The sequence below is a fragment of the Sus scrofa genome, chromosome 1 (genome assembly GCF_000003025.6).
Source record: "Sus scrofa isolate TJ Tabasco breed Duroc chromosome 1, Sscrofa11.1, whole genome shotgun sequence".
NCBI classification, from domain to species: domain Eukaryota; kingdom Metazoa; phylum Chordata; class Mammalia; order Artiodactyla; family Suidae; genus Sus; species Sus scrofa.
Window position 1 is genome coordinate 8,068,085 of NC_010443.5, and position 19,876 is coordinate 8,087,960.

The window sequence follows — 19,876 nt, forward strand, 5'->3', positions numbered from 1 at the left end:
CCTGGAACCCAAGCCTGTGGAGCCATAGCCCTGCTTCTCTCTGCCTTGTTCAGAAGCTCGCAGTGGCTGCAGAGTTGGTGTCACCAGCAGCCAGGCTGTGCCTGCAGCATGGAACCTGTCTGGGAGAAGGGCCTTTGGGAACCTCACGGTCATCCCCAGTGAAGGAGGATTTGCGGTGCCAGGAATCACCATCTGAGACTCCTGCCCCGAGAACGCCGACGTCAGAAGATGCCAGCTAAGTCCCGAGGGCCTGGCTGCTCTCAGGGGAGGTGTGTCCATTCACTCCCCCCAGACCCACTCCTCACACAACCCCCCTTACATCGACCCGAGTTTCAGGGCCCCAGTATGGGATTAACAGATTATAAACTAATACAAGTAAAATAGATACGCAACAAGGGTTTACTGTATAGCACAAGGAACTAAACTCAATATCTTGTAATAACCTGTAGTGGAAAATAATCTGAAAAAATACACACACATACATATAAAACTGAATCACTTTGCTATACACCCAAAACTAACACAATATCATAAATCAACTACACTTCAATTAAAAAAAAGATTATCCGAAGAGCCGAGTCTCCCCACAGCCTGGCGGCCTGACTCACCCCGGGAAGCAGTGTGGACAGCAAGGGGAGCATGAATGTGACAAGCAACATCTCATCATCCTTCAGAGACACCAGAACACAACCCCTCAGCTGTCGCCTGGATTAGTCTATTGTTGCTGCTTCTCCACGGGTTGAGAGAAGAGAGAAGGTTTTAAAAGAAAAGGAGAAAAAAAAAAAAAAAAAAAAAAAAAGAACAAGAACAAGAAACTTGATCTCCCCCGAGCCAATCAATGCCCATTACTAATAATGTTAACGATTGGGGGAGCCTTCTAGTAAGCATTTAAAATTAACTTTGCTATTTTTTTTTTCTTTTCTGGCCTCCCCACGGCATAGAGATTTCTCCGGCCAGATCTGAGCCGCAGGTGCAACTTAGCAGGGGCAACATGGGAGACTTTAACCCACTATGCCCAGCCGGGGATCCAACCTGCATCCTGGCGCTGCAGAGGCGCCGCCAATCTCACTGTGCCCACAGCGGGGTCCCCAAAACTAACTCGGAAAGCAAACAATCCTAAGTGCCCTCAGTTTCAGATTTCTGCTGTCCCCTGTCCAGTTCTTCACAGGAACTCCTCTTTCTTGCTTTCCAGGATTCTGCAGGGACATTCAGGCTGCCACCAGATGAGAAGCCAACTCCACATGGGGTGTAGAAAGGGGCGATGTACTTAGAGGCCAGCCCCGCAGGCTGGCACCAGGCTGCCAGCGTCTGTGCCCCCAGACATAGTCCTCAAAATCCAGCAGGACTGTCTCAGAAACAAAGCAAATATGTCTCAACCATCCTGGGACCGCTCCCTTCCTGTTTCGTTTGGCTGTTTGTGGCACAAAAATGCTGGATCACTTTACCCCTCAACGGAGCTCCTCAAACTCTTCATCCAAATTGGTGTAACAGCAAAGAAAATGAACTTGGACCCCAGAAGCCTGGGGGCATGGCCATTTATCCATGATCTTGATTTTATTTAAAAAATTGCATTTGAATTTTGTAGATTACTCTATAACATTTGATGTTTGTTTTAAAGTCAAAAATAACATTTTAAGTGACTGGCCATCAAGCAAACACTTCCCATCGGATCTGCCTAGTTGATCTCCTGCCTCCTGGACACCTGGCAGTGCCACGTTCTCCGAGTTCTGAGAACCTAGTTTGAGAAGCCCCAAGAATGACCGGTATGTCAGCAGCTTCAGGACATCATCCAAAATGTCAATCACTGGCTCACTTTGGCCCCGGTGGTGCTGTGAGTGTCAGTGAAAACTACACCATCCATGTCCCTGCACGGACAGAGGCGACACAGGCCAGGTCGCCCCCAGACAGAGGCCAGTGGGACATAAAGGACACAGGCAACGTCTGCACAAGTTGGCAATGAAGCCCTGCTTTGCTACAGGAGCAAGAATTCAGCGGTCCTACAACTGCATGGACCTGTCCCTTAGTACATAAGCCCTTTGAGGGATGTCTCTCCCAACGCTAAGCCAATGATCTTTCTCCACCACTGCGCAGGCAGCAAGATCTCTGCATCCTACTCAAGGCAGGCGCTCAGCTATAAGCCTGGAACAGCAATGCAGGTTGCTCAGCTGCCTGCACCAGCGCCTAGGGTGCGCCTTGCCTGGGTCAGCTCACTGGCTCCCATCCCTGGCCCAGGCCCACTGATTCCTCCAGCGGAGGAAGGGTGGGGGGCTCCCACAGGGGGCCAACTGTAAAGGGTCCACCAGGAGGGATGCGAAAGCGTGTCTTTAGAAGCATCTGCTCTGGATCCATCTGGTGGTGCTTTTATTTTCAGCGGCACTTCCTGAGGATGCATGAGGCCCAGAGAAAGCAAAGGAAGTGATAATCCTTTTCTGATCTCCTCTTCGGCTGAAACGCAGACAGCTGGCGTTTCCTTGCCAACAGCAGAGCACAGAGACAGCCTCGCGGTCGGTCAGTAGAAGCTAGGAAGAAGGGGTGCTAAATATTCTAAGGAAAATGATGCAAAGGTTTTTTTTTTTTTCGGTTGGGTTTATTTTCATCTAAAGCTCTTCTGCATTCGCTTCATTCGGGAGTAGAAGGGTCAGCCGATGCAGTTTTTTCTGGTAATGAAAAACCTGGTTTTGCAGCTCAGCTATGGATTATTTCAGTTTTTTAGGGCTATCCAGCATGCCATTTGCAAACGAAAGATCCAGTTACTCTTAGCGCATAGGTCAACAGCAGAGGCAAGGAAGTGCTCTCAGGGCTGGTCTCTGCATTGGCACTACGGCCACCACTCTGCCTCTCCCTCTCTACCCGCACCCCATCCTGCCCTCATTGTCACTCAGACAACAAGAGAAGCCGGTGACAGATACGCAGTCAGAAAGCAGCATCCAGCCCCCAAGAAGAGACGCTGGCCCCATCGAGGTGTTTGGTTTGTCTGCAGGTCCCCCTAGGACGTGAAGGCCAGGTGAGCTGACATTTCATTCAAGGCCACACGTGGGGACCGTTCCTCTCTCCAGCTTTCCACAGCCCCTGCCCCGCCCCCTTGAAGCTGCCACTCAGCACGTCATCCAAAATGTCAATCACCGGCTCACTTTGCAATAAGCACCCATCTGAGGAAAGGCCTTGCTCCTGGTCACCTGCTTCCTAAGAGGTCACTGAAGGGAGAAATCCATGCGCAGAGATTCACACTCATCCGCGTGGATACGGAGATGAATTCTGCAAAATGTGGACGTCAGTCCTGGCGTCCGCGAAGGCTGCTCCCCGCCGCTGCCGCTTCCCCTCGGCTCGCCCCCGCTGAGTCCTCCCCACAGCACCCTCTGGCCCCCGCTGAGTCCTCCCCACGGCACCCTCGTTTGGGCTGGAACTCCTGAGTTCTTCGAGCCCACCAGAGAACTGCTGGGCTAAACGCAGTTAAACAGCTTTGCACACAAGCCCGCCTGGCCCACTTGTTATGATTAAAGAATGGGCTCTAAAGTTGGTGAAGTCTAGCGACATCCTAACGTGACAGTGGCTTTGAAACAGGCCCTCAGATCAAGGATTGGAGCCCAGGATGAATGTGGAGGGAGGGCCCTCACAGCAGGTGGATCTGACTGTGTGTTTGCAGAGCAGCCCGCCTTGAAGAAGTCCAGTCACCAGAGGCATCCACGCCATTCTTCACCCAGGTCCCTTCAAGAATTCGGATCTCTGATTAAAGACAGCCCACTCTGCGGCCGCCAAAGGGGCTGGCCCAGGCCCATCCCCAGAGGCAGTGGCTGAACAAGACCACTCATCTTGCAGAGCCCAGGCAAGGAGCCGAAGCAGGCTCCCAGTGCATTTCGCCCAACTTCCCGAGCACCTACTATGTGCCTGTCCCAGACTCTGGAGATATAAAGATGAGCAAATCTCAATGCCCTCCCCCCCGGAGCTCACCACCCAGGCCAGGAGCCAGAACTGGTTCTGCCCTGCAAATTGCACACTTAAGAAAAAAACCTAATTGGAATTCCCGTCATGGCGCATCAGAAACGAATCCGACAAGGAATGATGAGCTTGCGGGTTCGATCCCTGGCCTTGCAGGATCGAGGATGGGGTTAAGGATCCAGCGTTGCCGTGAGCTGTGGTGTGGGTCACAGACGAGGCTCGGATCTAGTGTTGCTGTGGCTGTGGTGTAGGCAGGCAGCTGTAGCTCCGATTAGACCCCTAGCCTGGGAACCTCCATATGCCACGGGTGTGGCCCTAAAAAGACAAAAAGGCGGAAAAAAAAAAAAAAAAAAAAAAACCTAATTAATTGCATGAGACAGCTACTGAGAAAATAATGTCACAGGCATGATTAATTCCTTGTGGGCCAGAGACTTTTTAAGTTGAAACAGTATGTGAAAAGAGGACAGGCTTTGATTCATAATTAGTTGAAACTTTGAACTGGGCTGCACTTGAAGCTCCAGCCTGGCAGCCCTCGGACCCAGTCCCAGGATGACCTGAGCTGACGGTGCCCCCGAGCGGCCGTGCCGTATGTGGTTTGTCTGCGGCTGTCCTGCGCTGGCTCCTGCACCCAGAGTCATGTTGATGCCGTGCTTCAGTTTTATGACGTTAACGCGGCCGTCTCCTTGGCTCATTTGGCAGAACTGCTGTCGTCGCACAAAGAGAAGGGGAGGGTGACGCTTCCAGCATATCGGTGGAGACAGTCCTTTCTTCTGGGCACTTGTGTGTATTCAGGCACAGCCCCAACACCCAGGCTCTACAATTCAGTGTTTCTTCCTTTACAAATATGCTCTTTGGATTTGCTGACCCAAGACACTCCAAGTAGGGTGGAGATAGATGAAGGCAAATGGCCATTTTTCAGGAACCATTCCCAAGTGCTTGCCAAACTTAGGATCCCTCATTCGAAACGCCTTCGTGTCATCAATTTGTGACATGTCAAAGCTGAAAGGAACCCCGGAACCTTAGAAGGAATCTTAGAACTCGAGAAGGTTCTAAGGAGCCCAGAGCCTTCTTGGGAAGCCTCATCATTGTACAGCTGGGAAGTCAGAGGGGCTGAGAAAAATCAGCTCTCACTGGCGGCTGAGCCTGAGCCAGGGGTGCAAGCGTGAGCAGTGACATGATGATGGTTTGAGGGATTAATGATGCTCTCAAGTCAAGAGGTTTGGGAAGACCCGGGGTCCGAAGCTTCAAGTTCCATGTCAGAAACCTTTAAAGGAACTGGCAAGAAGATGCAGCTGAAGATGGGTGCTCGTTTTGAGGATGTGCTGATGGAAAAGACCAAAAGGCAGGCTTGGGGCATCCTTCCTCGTGTCTGCAGGCATTCCCCGTGAAAGGAGTGTAGGTGAGAAGGGGAAGAGGCCGTGCTTTGGTTTTCACGGTTTCATAGTTTGTCTCGGTGTTGAATAATTTGACACCTGTTCAAATCAGCGTTTGAACCAGGTACTCTGGGGGAGGGGAGGTTCCAAGATGAACCCAACCTGAGAATGGCCTTGGGGGTCTAACCCGGCTCGTAAAGAACTTTACACGTATGAAGTGGGCCTTACAGAGATGGGGTGACAAGAACAAAGAGCTGGAGCCAGGAGAAGGGAAAGGAGCCACGAAGGCCTTGAAGTCAAGGCAGGGAGGACCCGGGAGGTCAACCCTGCTGACCTTTACCCCCAGGGGGCAGGAGGCAAGGTCACTGCCGGAAGGCAGGAGGAGGAAGACGTCTGAAGAAAGTGGCCACATTTTGTGGGAGAAAGAAAGGAGACAGGAAAGACAAGGAGAGTAATTGCCAAGCAGAGCCCAGGGCCCAGATGGAGATGGAAGAGCAGCTCTAAGAAGCTGTCACCGTGCAGATCAGCTCAGCTCTGTATTTGACACCCAGGAGGCTCAGCAATGAGCATGCAGGTGGGGACACCAGACAGCAGGATGGAGGGACCTGGCGTGGCTGTGCAGACACCAGGGTGCTTGACATGCCGGCCCCGATGAAATAAGCAAGAAATGAGCCAGAAGGAGGTGGCTTCTGGACCCTGGACCTGGGGAGGGTCCACAGCCCCACAGCCCCACTGCGTCTGAAACAAGCTTCTGGCAAATGCGGGCGCTGATGGAGCCCGAAGCCGGGGAGTCCCGCAATTCCAGACGTCAGAGGGGAGCAGCTCTTTCCTAAATGACAACAGATGACGGTGGGAAACCACTGGTGAGGCTCTCGAATGTGCCACTGTCACGGAGGATGTCACACGCTGCCAAGGACGCAGGTGTGGACCAAGTGCCTTCAAGCTCTTTGGATTCAGGGAGCAAGCTGGGGGTCAGAGGTCACTGTGATAGGACAGGGATGGCTGGACTGCAGGGGTCATGCCAGTGTTGGTTGAAAATGGCCTAGGAGGGCTATGAACTCTAAGCTGAACTTTAGCCTGAGCTGTAATTTAACCGTCAAAAAAAAAAAAAAAAAAAAGTAAGCTTCATGTAAGCAACATTAAAATATAATGTAAAGCTACATTACATTAAAAGATAAGAGTAAGCTACATTAAAATATAATGTAAAGAAAGTATGAAGGAGTTCCCCCAGTGGCTCAGCGGTAATGAGGATGCGGGTTTGATCCCTGGCCTCACTCAGTGGGTTAAGGATCTGGCGTTGCCATGAGCTGTGGTGTAGGTCGCAGACACAGCTCGGATCTGGTGTTGCTGTGACTGTGGTGTAGGCAGGCAGCTATAGCTCTGATTCAACCCTGGCCTGGGAACCTCCCTATACCACAGGTGCAGCCCTAAAAAGAAAAAAAAAAAGAAAGGATAAGGCATAAATCAGACTTGTATTTCAGCGCTATGTCTAGTTTGGGTTTCATAGCTTAAGGAAAAAAGCACAAAGGACTAGATTTCTTAGGAAACCACAGCTTCATTAAAAATACATGTGATTCCTACTGAGAGCTAACATTTCCCAGATGAAGAGCTCCGTGAAAGCAGGTTAGCGCCCCTCTGCATCCCTGAGAGGCTGGAAGGAGAGGTGGCGGTGGTCCTGATCCCCGGGCCTGGTCTGCAGATCGAGTCCCAGAAAAAAAACTAAAACAACTTCAGAAAAGTCTGCAGAGAAGCTAAAGAATAGGATTCCAATATATGAAGGGACCTGAGACATCCCTTCCCTGGGGACCAAAAAAAAAAAAAAGGAGCGGGGAGGGAGGAAGGGGGAAGAGAAATACGGGTTTACATCGCAACAGGAGAGATTTTACATTTAAATACTATGTTAGCTTTTTCTAACAAAAAGCTGTGAGAGGAGCTGCCCAAAGAGGAAGCCAAAGCATCCACCCTAGAGCTGCACTTCTGCTTGGCTCTACCATTTCCTGAGTCCTCGGAGCGCTCACATCTGCAGGAGGGACCCGTCTGAGAATCACTCCAGTCCTGTCCGCCCCCAGGACTTCCTGCATGTCCCCCGCCTCGTGTGGCTGCACGGACTGTCCCCATGGGGCCTTAGGCTGCTGCCCCCATCCTAGCAGCACCTCGCCGGCTCCCGGACCCTGCCTCTTCCATATCGCAGGGCTCTTTGCTTTTCTGAGGATTTAGGATTATGTTACAGGCTAAATGGCTCAATTCTGTGTCTCCCCACACAAATTTGTATGTTGCAGACCCCCTCCCCGCCCCCGTTATCTCAGAATGTGACTGTGGGCTGGAGATGGTGCCTGTGGAGAGGTGATTCAGTTAAAATGAGGTTCCTAAGGTGGCCCTGACCCCTTCTGATGGTGTCCTTAGAAGAACCGGGCATCTGGAGGCCCAAAGACACAGAGGAGGCCCCAGAGGAAAGGTGAGCCGAAGAGAAAGAGCCCGGGAGAAATCAGACCTCCTGAAGCCCCAGTCCTGGACTTCTAGCCCTGGACCTGGGAGGAAATACATTCCTCTTCTTGAAGGGAACCCGTCAGTAAGAGTTGGTTACCGCCTTTCTTCCTAAGTTACGGACACAGGTCACATGCATGGCGTTTTGACACGTTTACTGCCTTTTGTTCGCCTTAGAATACAGCCTTCGAGAAGGCACGTCCTTGTCTACCTTATTCACTACCGTGTCTTTGGCACCCAGAATTGTGCCTGGAAAACCACAGCTACCAAATGAATAAATTAAAAAACTCAAGTCCTATTTTTTGGCCAAGACAAGGAGGTCAGCATGGACTTCAGACAGCCACGGAGGTCTGAAATGCCAACTGAAACCACTGCTTCCAGCAGAAGCAAAGACTGAATTTTCCTCCCCTTTCAAATAAATAGGCAAAGATGGTGCGGTATTACCAGGTCAAAGCACTAGAGCCAACCCTGGGGCCTCACACCAGGTGCAGATGCTAATGTCTGCGTTTCTAGGTCAAGGCCCTTCCTCTGAATGAAGACGCCTAGAATTCACAGTAGTACTTCTTTTGCTGAACAGGATCAGCATATATTAACCATTCCTCAGAACAATGGCATGGCACATCTTCCAGACCTTATTTGAAAAGGTACAGACGCCCAGAGTTCCCGTGGTGATGCAGCGGAAATGAATCTGACTAGGAACCAGGAGGTTGTGGGTTCGATCCCTGGCCTCGCTCAGTGGAATCCCGCATTGCTGTGGCTGTGGTATAGGGCGGTACCTATACCACACCTCTGTGGTATACACCTCTGATGCAACCCCTAGCCTGAGAACCTCCATATGCTACGGGGGGTCGGGGGGAAGGGGAGAAGGTACAGATGCAGGTGATCACTTATTGATAATTTCTCTTCAAGCAGTTTTACTATTTGCATTAAGAATGAAATGCAGTTTTCCTGGAGCACTGTGACCCATGCACTCCGGATGTGCATTTTTGAAAGTCCTGTTTTACACCATATGCTGCAAAAGGTCTCAGCTAGCAGTTTCTTCCAGGATTTTTTAACATGATTTCTGACGAGTACCATGTTATATGTATCATAGCAGAGCTTTCTTTGGCAACTAGAGCCCACAGAGGCTCCTGCAGAGAGAAGTTAAAGGATTTCACAGTCCAGAAAGCCAATAGAGAGCTGGGCATGACTGTGATTCCCAATTCCCAGAGTTTCTGTAACATGTGCTTACTCAGAAAGGACACACACACACACACACATACACACACGCATGTGCACACACATTCCAATTCACGAAGGCATGGCAAATTAACTACTTAAAAAATTACTTGTTCTGAAACTATCACTCAGAAAACTTTACCAGGAAGATGATAAAAAACAACATGGTTATTTAAAACACAAAGTATAAGATTCAGACACGAGGCGCGGTCCATCTGGCAGGAAGAGGTTTACGTGTGCCTGCGAACGTTAACATGTTTGTCTTTCCGGGCAGACAACCTCCGAAATAAACATCCTTCCCTTTTTCGCACGTTTTCTAGGTGTACTACCTTCTTGACTGTTTTACTGTCAATGATTTCACTGTCCTTGGCTTCTGCCCTTGTCTCTCCTAAGGCTCACCCACTGGCCGCTCTCCTGACCTCAGCTCTCGCTCTGTAGCGTGATGTCTAAACCCGTGTCCACCTCTCGCTTCTCTCCTCCAACTCCCCAGGCCCTCATCCCCAACCACCTAGAAGACGTTTCCACCACATCCCCTCCAAGCCAACGTATTTGAACAAGGACACCTCCCCTTTCCAAGAAATCCCGTTTCTTTTCCTGCTGGTTCTGCTCTTCCGCTCCTTTTCCATATCCAGGGGACTTCGGAACCTGCCTACACGCAGCAACTCTAACCTGAGAAGGAGTCGATGGCCGTGGCTTTCCATATACTCACCTTGCTCCCGACAATAACACCAGGCGGGTGTACTTAAAAGCCTTGCTCCTTGCCCCACCGCCTGTGGACTATCACCCACCCACGCTCTAAAATAACAGCTTCCGCTTTGCATTATTTTTAACCAGGAATCAAATATATTCAAGAAACCCACAAGAAATGTCAACACTTTTCTCAACACGTAAAACACATGACCAGACAACATGAGCATCCAAATGAGGAAACACGTAAGATACAAATATGGAGCAGAGATGGAAGGCAGGTTATCTAAGAACGTATCACAAAATACCCCACGGATAAGAAAAGAGAGAGGCCTTGATGCCGCATATTAGCCAATAAAAGCCACGGTTTGGGGGGCCCCATGCGTCCCTGCCTCCACGGGTAGGAGAGCCGCACATCCCCTCCTCGGGCCAGGTCTGCCATCTCCACCACCATATTTGCCTGTTAACAGTGCAACGGCACCCCCAGATGTAGACGCGGACACCCCCCCACAACCAGCACATGAAAGAGCGGTGAGAAATGAGAAACACCGGCTACAGTCTGGCCCATCAGGTGCAGTGCAGATGGACCAACACTGTGCGGCACGTGGGTTAGTGCAGCGATGGGAACTACATGAAGGTTTGTGAGCGCATGTGTGTGACAGAAGCACAGCCCTCTTTCGAGACGGTGCTTCAGTGGAGACATGAACCCGATGAGCACAAAGTACCTGGGACGGTTTCATTAAATGGTCCTGGACCCTTAATGGGAAAACCATCCATCTTGATCCATTCACCTCCTAAATTAGGAAAATGCAACCTGATAGTTAGAAGGGGGGACTATTTCAGTGCATCCCTAACGTTATTTCAATGATCCTCTCGACAGTCATCGCAAAGATGTGCTCCGTGACGAGGCACCTCGACTGTAGGAACCACACGTATCGCTGGGCTTTTACACATGGTTTACTCCAGCGACTACGCCACAATTTAAGACAAAATACTAAGAAGCTACACCACCATTACTTTAAAAGCAGGCATACATCTTTCCTAGTTTTCAACCTTTCAGCTGGCTCTACGAGCCTTGAAAATTTCTCCTTCAGGAGCTCTTTAATAATGCTAAATTTTAATTGACCTGAAGAAGCAAAGAGAAGATGCTCCCAGTCTAAGTAACAAAATAAAGCCTCCAATTCTAGAGACGACTTACCAGGCAGGCTTTCAGCTCTGTACACTGGACGGCTCACTCCTTTGCTGTTTTCTGCAGTAACCAGCACAAAGTACACTACCCCCGGCTCTGAAACATACGGTTTACATCAAGCCACCATTTCAAATCTCCAAGAAGGACAGTTTAAGTCACTGTCTTCTTACACCAGTTATGACCAAAGATAAAAATCCGAATTAAGGGACATGTCTAACGATAGCTGGTCTGTCATTTCTTTCATCAAAATCACTAACGTTCCTCTCGGGCAACTCAAACACCCCTGACCCAAAGAACACAAAATTTATTTAGTACAAAGTACATGAGATGTGTACTAAACCTGGATTTCTGAGCAGTCAACAAAAAAAGGCTTTGGAGTTTTTTCATGGGAAGTCAGTGCAGGAAACAGAAATGCACTCTCTACCAAACAGCTGTTTTAACCTATAGGGTTGAGAACTACAAACATTTCCCAATGGAAATTCCAAGTGGAAACCTCCAAAAGGTAGTCAGAAAATTTCAATGTGTCTCAGAAAATTTAGCACAGGAGAAATCTTCAGGCAAGAAATCAAGCTTCACGTAATTTTCTTCTTTTCGCAAGAAAGGTTTCCATTGTGCTCATTGCTTTTGACTCTTTCGTTCAACAAAAACCTAGAAAGACACTTCCTGTAATCTTGGAAATGCTTATCTCAAAAAAAAAAAAAAAAACAAAAACAAAAACAAAAAAAACCTGGGCTTCACTTTTTGACTTGCCCCTAGGGGTCAAGGTCAAATTGCAAAGGTCGATTTGGCTGAGATCTGGAATTGGTTGGGTTGCAAAAGGAAACCCAGTTGCCACATTACCAAGGGGGTGTGCCCTGAACCCATAGCTTTGCAAAGCAAAACTCTCGCAGGGCTGCTTTTCCTCAACATGCATTATGATCCTGTGAAAGGATGCGAAGGTGCCAATTCCTTGAAGAGATGAAAGCTGGTGGGCATTTGAGGGGCCGAAGGTTGGAGAGGTAAGAGCGCTGTCAAAGGCAATAATGAATGATTGCATGTCTCAAAATGAGGAGCGTCCTTGGACAAAACTTCAGTTCTCAAGCCAGAGGTCCAGGAAGAGTGACACATCTGGGACCCCTGCTGTGCTCAAGCCTGGTCTGCCTCCTGTCCGACTATGGCAGGGCCTGGTGGCGTATAGGGTTTGGCACAACCTGCTGGACTAACTGGGGAATGTTCTAGGTTCAGACCAAAAGCAAAACGATGCTTCTCTGGGTACTTTCTCTCTTTATTCCAGATGTATCCACATTTCAAACAAATGCAATCCACATGTCTCTGCTTCTGTTCGGTCAACTCATCAGAAACTTGCTTGGGAGACTCTGTTTTCCGTGAATTCTAGGCCTCTCTTTTTGCATGTTTTTATTCTCTGCAGCAATTGCAGCAACCCCAGGTTTGAGCAAGCCAATGCGACCCTGCTCGTGCCTTTGGTCCGATAGAACCCCCATTTAACCTCACGGTAGGTTCTGCGGGGCCCTAGGGACGTGGAGGAGATTCAGGGAAGCATATGTTTAGCTGGAATCATGAGGAAGAGATTCTGTCTCCCTTCTGTGCACCCTCTCCTCTGAGACCCAGAGAGCCTAACAGCTCAGTGCAGGAGGTGGACAAGGAGTGAGTCTGGTGGACAGTGGCCAGGAAACTGAGGAGTCATGAGTTGGTTTTGACCCATTAAAGGAAGGCAGCAGAATGCCAACGTGGCCAGAGCAGACCCGGCTGTCCCAGAGGCTGACTGCTGCTACTTCCTTATCATCCATCTTAAGGTTGGACCATGAGATGATTGTAGAGTAAATGGGGTTTCGGGCCACTGAGGCCATTAAAAACAAAAACAAAAAACAAAAAAAAAACAGACAATAGAGGATCCACTGGAGGCAGCTCAAAGCCTAAGTTCAAAACCACCTACACCTGCACTTACAAACAATAATTGAGGCAAAATTTTAAATACCCCCAAACTTCCAGAACTGGGAGAAATGTTACATCTTTGAACCAGATGTGGCAAAGCATGACACAGCACACACCCCTACAGGGACACAGTACTTGAGTAATCCCTAATTAGGTTACAAACTTGTCCAACAGTCAAGTTTCTAGGAGCTAAAAAAGGTTCCATGTATTTTCCAAAAGCACATCCAGAAACTAAAAATCGCTTCCTACATCAATTTGGAGAGAGATCCAGGAATAGTGGAGTTCAAACGCAGGATGGGGAAGCCCATGGGTGAGAGGAAAGCTGCTGCTTAACAGCCTCTTGACCTTGGCTACCCATCCCCAAAGACCCACCGGGTACCTTGAGCCTGGCTACATTCTGTCTCACACACGGGCACCCTGAGAATGGCAGGAGAATGGAAGGGTACCCTTAGTTCTCCCGGGGGAACAAGATCAGAGTGTCACTTACCCACATCCTCAATAAGGAAGGAGTGTGTCTCCGCATTCACCTTGATGTATTTAAGACTTTTCAGTGACTTCCCATAGGCAATGTTGTAATGCTCCACGGGTCTACTGGTAGCATCTTTGGGTGGGTCCCACGTGACTTTCAGGCCCATTTTAGTGGACAGCAGTTTCACGTGCCTTGGCTTCAGTGGGTGATCAGCTATGTAAACAGCGCAACTATCAACTTAACGGGAATGGCAGGTCGGGAAGACGAATTGTTTTTCCAACGTTCTCTGATATTGTTAGCAAAAGAGCAAACGACTTTTAGTCTGTCTGGTCCTAAAGACTTTAAGTACCATCATGTTTGGACATCATCCCAGTGACAGCAAAACAAACACACCAAACCCACAAGCTTTGATGTCTCTCGGATAACTAGGGGCGGCCAATTTAAACCAACAGGGAAGCAAATCCAAACAAAGTCTAGGCCTTCTCTGACTTGATCACGTTGCTATGCTAGTGCAAGATCAACAACGTGGTAATCGACATACTCTCCAGAAGCATATTCATGTATTAAATCAATGCTTAGTATTGTGCATTGCTACAGCTAGACAATCTTTAAAACAATTCCGAGACGAGTGACATAAAACTCTCATGATAAGGAGACTATCCAGTGTATCCAATGTGAAATAACAGAAGCATTCGTTTCCACAAAGAAAACAAACCAAGACTGTCAACATTTTGAAAAGGGGGCAAAGAAGGCATCTGCAGGTAGCTAACTGAAATGCTTCCGTATTTGCCCCAGAAGAAGAGAGACAAATTATTAAGACGCACAATTGCATTTTTACCTGCAGTTAGGAAGTTCCAAAAGAGTATTCCTGATGTTCAAAAAATAATCGAAAGGAAACATAACATTTTGCCAAACAAATTGTCTCAGCTCATGGTATAACTTCGATTGCAATGCAACATAATATAAATACGTGCCAAATATTCACACGACAGTCAGTCTGGGGACAAACTGGATCTGAAACTGATTATTCAAAGATGCAAGGCATTCTTGGGGGCAAAACAGGAATCTAAAAAAATCCAGAACCCTTTAAACTTAGTAATATTAAGAAAAAAGAATTTGAAGTCTTACAGAGGAAGAAAGCGAAGGGGGGGTGTTTCGTGATAACACATAGATTGGTTAGTACGTGAATTTAACACTGAAGACTCTGAACAAAATAAGGCAGGCTAATTCTAACATACAGCTTGTATTCCTTCCCCAACTGCCCTGCTGCCTCAGGAGTAAAATGACAAGAAAACGAGAGCACTCCTGGGCGGACCCCACTAAAGACGGTCGAGGAGGAGGTCCCTGGTGGCCTAGCGGGTAAGGATCCGGCGCCGTCACTGCTGTGGCATGGGTTTGATCCCTGGTTTGGGAACTTCCACATGCTGCAAGTGTGGCAAAAAAGAAAAGAAAAGAAATTCAAGGAATGAAAATAGAGTATGAACAAAACAATTTGGAAGGCACAGAGAAAGAATGTCCACTTTGGGGACAAAGACACAGTGTCGGTCAGAGGATGAGCGCAGGCCAAACCCCACAAAGCATTCCCTCCCCAGGCGCAGAGGTGAGGGCCTATAAACCCACGGTGGGTGGAATCACAGACGAGAATCCAACGCCATCTGGGAAGCGCTGAGTTGAGGAGACCATAAAGGCGGCAGGATGGCGAGCTTCTGGATATTGAAGGTTAGCAGTCGTGGCGCCCCTTCCCTAATTCTCACTGACCACCCCCCCATCCACCCCACCCCCCGCCTCTGAGAAACTTCCCAGGATGCTCTTTGCTGGAGGACTGGGGTTTCCATCCCTCGGTCTCCTTTATCCCTCCCAAGGCTTCCCTCCAGAAGCCTCCCGTCCTTCTCTGCCACATGTCTGATTGTCCTTTTCTAGCTCTGCTCCCCATTTCCCGCAACAGCAGCAGTCACTCCCAGGGATCCACGAGGTCATCCTGACCAAAAAAAGGTGGGTGGACACAAAGCGAGGGTTCCGAGACCCCGTCCAGACGGCCACGCCGGGTGATTCTCCCGGGGAAGGACGCACACCAGGGAGCATGTGAATTACCCTTTTCTTTCCAGCTCAATTCCAAGTCCCGATTCAGGAAAGCTCGACCCTGTGAGACGCATGAAGCCCAAACACCCGCCCTTTTCTGCTGGGCACACGTGATTCAATCCATCCACAGCCGTCTAGGCCTGAAGATGCTTTATGCTCACTACGGACATCCAAAAAGAGGATCAATTTATCAATAATGTGCTCGTGGCCTTTCTCTGCTGTGCCTTACGTCTGTCCTGGGACACAGTGTGGAATAATTTCTAAGTCACGTGGGAACTGCTCTCAAATGGTTGCATCGGGCCAGCAAAAGCAGGGACATACAAAACCCCAGACAGCTGCAGTAAGAGGAGGAAAATGAAGGGTGGGAGGCAGACCCCAAGGGTCCCCCAGACCTAACGCACGGCCTTGCAGCCTGCTTACTTCATCAGCGTCCAAGTGTGTCTACACAGGAGTGTGTGTTCGCCTCTTGCCAATGATCAAGCACCACTAGTGTGTCTCAACGTGATAACTATTTGCACGCTAAGAAAAAGGCCATATGGTGCAAAACCACCCTAAAGCATGAAAACTGGGAGAGGGAAATGGACAGGAAGAGGGGCCTTACTGGGCTCCTAGCACCTGCCCCCCTCTGCCCTTCACCTTGAGCTTAACGCTATGTGAGGTGCTCTTCACACACACAAGCCTGAGAGGTTATTTCCTCCTCCATGCTGCAGAAGAAGAAAGCAAGGCCTGGAACAGAGAGGTTAGGAGAACTGCCCAGAGTCACACAGCTGTACCCCAGGGGAAATGAATGCACCTCCTGCTGAGTCCAACTCCAAAGCCTGGCTCTTCCCACAGCTCACAGACCCTCGGAATCTGTCCCTGCTCATAAATGACCAGTGACCATATCCAGGGAAAGTTCATTTCGGAGGCCAGGAGTATCCTAAAGCCAATCGCGAAGCCTCCGTAGCTGCGTTCACTTTCCCACCTTCCTGTTCCATTTCCCCCTCTAGGGGGTGCTCTTCAGCCACGAGAGGCCGCCTCAGGGGCTGCCTGCCCCACCCTCTCCTTTCTCTGGAAGGAACCGAGTAAGTGAATGACATCTGCATTCTTATAACAAGATCTTATTAGGCCAAAGGAACCACTTTCTTCTTCTTTTTTCTTTTTCTTTTTTTCTTGTTTTTTCTTTTTGCCTTTTCTAGGGCTGCTTCTGCAGTACATGGAGGTTCCCAGGCTAGGGGTCCAATCAGAGCTATGGCCACCGGCTGAGGCCAGAACCACAGCAACGCCAGACGCGAGCCTCGTCTGCAACTTACACCACAGCTCTTGGCAACGCCAGATCCTTAACTCACTGAGCAAGGCCAGGGATCGAACCCGCAACCTCATGATTCCTAGTCGGATTCGTTAACCACTGCGCCATGATGGGAACTCCATGGAACCCCTTTCTATTAGTAACAGTTTAGGCCTTGGAGAGTTACCTAACGAAGGTCATTTTTGAGCATAAATGCCTTCTGGGGGACCCTGAATCAGCCCTTCCGGGCGCCTACGATCACTCTCCTTGAAGGTCGGGTTCTCCACGGGGCTTAAACTGTGACCCCCCTGCCCACCCAACTCCCCAGGGCACACACATCGGGCCAGGTGAACAAAATATCGCGGTGACTTAATTAAGAGATCTTTTCATTCCCTAGGTTCTCATCCACTTTGACGTTTAAGATGGATGGCATTACGGAGGCTGCCTGGCGACCCTCACCAACGCCTGGCTCAGAAAGAACTGGAGGAAGAGGACAGGAAGTCTGCATGAACTTGAATTCCTGGACAGAAGACTTATTCTGGGGGCTACAAACACGGCAGCGTGGTTCTATTCCTGATCATCATCTTGCGGGCTTATAAGTCCGTCACTTAAGGGGGAAGTCAAGGCAGCAAGCGGGTGAAACTGGTTTCAGGGTCTGCAGACTGCCCTCGGGGCTCTGTGCTTCAGGATGTGCATTCTGGTAGCGTAACGTTGAAAGATGACATAGCGGTTCCTTACTTATTTTTAGGGGCTCTTAGAACAGATCATTCTTGGCTGGGTAAGTGAAGCCCAGAACCCTTCTCTAAGAGCCTTCAGTGTTCTCATCAACGAAGATGACACGGGATACAGTGTCTAAAGCTGTGCATCCCATGAATGGCTTCTCCAAAGAGAAGAAAGACAACCCCAAAGTCGATATCACAGGAATTACACGGTCGGGTACCAGGGATGGTGGGGAGGGACCTCACAGAGCATGCGCGACAGGCTGGGGCTGGGACAAGCCCTCTTCTCATCTCCGCAGAAGGCAAAGTGAAGACGATGCGAGCTCCAGCGGCAGCCTGAGGGATTTTAGATTAAGTGGAAAGAATTTCCTGTCCGTGTCCTTCCCCTCTCCCCCCACTCAAGGCTGCCTTTGAATGGAGACACATGGGAAGGTGCTTCAGACAGAAGAAGCCGCCAGCGGCATCTGCTATGACTCAGGCGACTTCATACCACGACAGAGTCTTTGCCACGGTTCAGACCAGTGAACCTCATCCAGACTCAAGAATATTTTACCAGCTACTGAGGGACAAAATGGTACTTTGATGACATTTCAGATGCCTGATAATGAATCGCCAAGCTAGACATTTCCCTGCTGTGGCTCCCACGAGACCTCGATTGGTCTGTTTGCAAATGAAAAATAAGGCACCGTCAGCCCACGGTGTTCTGACTCGGGTCTGAGGGCCAAACTCCAGGTCTGTCTCAAGAGGCCCCCAGGACGCCAGGGTGGTTGAAGGATCCAGGTGCACAGCTGCATCCGCTCAAGGATAGATTCCAAGATCCCAATGGCTCGGCAGTGTCTGTCTCTGGAGCGTCTGCAGAGTGGCCTCCAGGGATCCTTCAGGCTGATAGACGCCCTTGGGAAGCTGAGCCCAGAGCTACACCCCCGGGTCAGCCCAGCCTGACCAGCACCTGCAGGGCTCACTTGCCCTAGTGGACAGGGCACAAAACCTCACTGTGCCTTCCCCACCTTCCCCCCCTGGCACCGCTCTGGGCAGGGGTCCTGACCACATGCTCGGTACTCGCTTCGATGGCTGGTGGACTGAAGGGAAAGACGGTCGGATGGTTCAGCCTAATGAGGTCGACTGGGGGTCTCACCTCCCAGGAGCGGGAGGCTTAGGCCCATAACGAAGCCAGAGTAAGGGGTGTACACTCTGTCCAAAAGTTTGGTTCCAGGCGCTTGTCGACAACTGGAATTCTGGACCTAGATGCTCGGATATTCAGGGGCGGTAGGAAGGGTTTCTAGGAAGCCAGAAATCTGATTTGTGTGTGTGTGTGAGATCTCCCAATTTTGTACTAATTCACTTAAGCTTTTTAAGACACTTCATGAAGAAACACACAAACACACACACACACACACACACACACACACACACACACACACACACACACACACACACACACACACACACACACACACCAGCTGGCCAGACTCAGTCCGCTGGCAGCCACCTGGTCACTTTACTTTTACTCCAGGAGAAACCATTTAGTTGCTGATCCTGCCAACTCCCAATGTCCTCTTTCAGCTCTGAGATGCCGGTGGGAAGAGCTTGAGATGAACGCTAGAGTCCAGAGAAGAACTCACACTCCCCCAGCCCCTGAAGGCCTGGGGCACAGGTCTGGGCAAGGACTCATCGCCTGCCTCGAGAACCCCTCTCTCCGAGAGACCCAAAGGCTATGAAAAAACTGGCCTGGAGGAGTTCCCGTCGTGGCTCAGTGGTTAACAAATCCAACTAGGAACTATGAGGTTGCAGGTTCGATCCCTGGCCTCACTCCCCAGTGCATTAGGAATACAGCGTTGCTGTGAGCTGTGGTGTAGGTTGCAGACGGGGCTCGGATCCCGTGTTGCTGTGGCTGTGGCATAGGCCGGTGGCTACAGCTCCGATTAGACCCCTAGCCTGGGAACCTCCATATGCCATGACTACAGTCCTAGAAAAGACAAAAAAAATCCCAAAAAACTGGCCTGGGCTCCAAAGAAGTAAGATTGACCCTCCCCAGGTCGGCTCTGGGGAAGGGAGGGTGAGGTGAGCGACGCCTCACCTACCAGTACAATCGGTGGCTTCTACAGGCACAGCTGTGGCCTAACCACCCCAGACCCACGTCCCTACTCCGGTGTGACAGAGGCATGTGAGTTCCCCACTGAACTGTTCAGGACACAACTCACTATCTAGGTTCAGACTCATCAACCATCCCTAATGATTCGGGCCACGCGCAGCGGCCAAACGTTCCTGGAGAGGGAGCTCTGCCAAGGGGCACTTCTCAGACCAAGAGAAGGAAAGTTCAGGACCCATGAACACCATGAATCGATGGGAAAAGTGATCCCCAAACGACACAGTCCCCATGGAGAACTCAAGCTTAAGACTGTGATTCAGAAGAATGGATCCCAGGTGGTGTTTATATTTTCTTTTGATTTGTTTTCTTTTCCAACAAAGAGGAGTTCCCGCTGTGGCTCAGTGGGTTATGCACCCAACTAGTATCCATGACGA

General features: G+C 49.8%; 1 protein-coding gene across 1 annotated transcript in view; it reads right to left on the reverse strand.

Annotated features, from left to right (window-relative positions):
- Window positions 1–19,876, reverse strand: part of FNDC1 (fibronectin type III domain containing 1) — a 99,556-nt gene that overhangs the window by 60,765 nt on the left and 18,915 nt on the right. Inside the window, 3 exon segments of the mRNA XM_005659118.3 lie at window positions 10,424–10,492; window positions 10,897–10,983; window positions 13,307–13,501. Coding sequence (XP_005659175.2) covers window positions 10,424–10,492; window positions 10,897–10,983; window positions 13,307–13,501 — 351 coding nt within the window.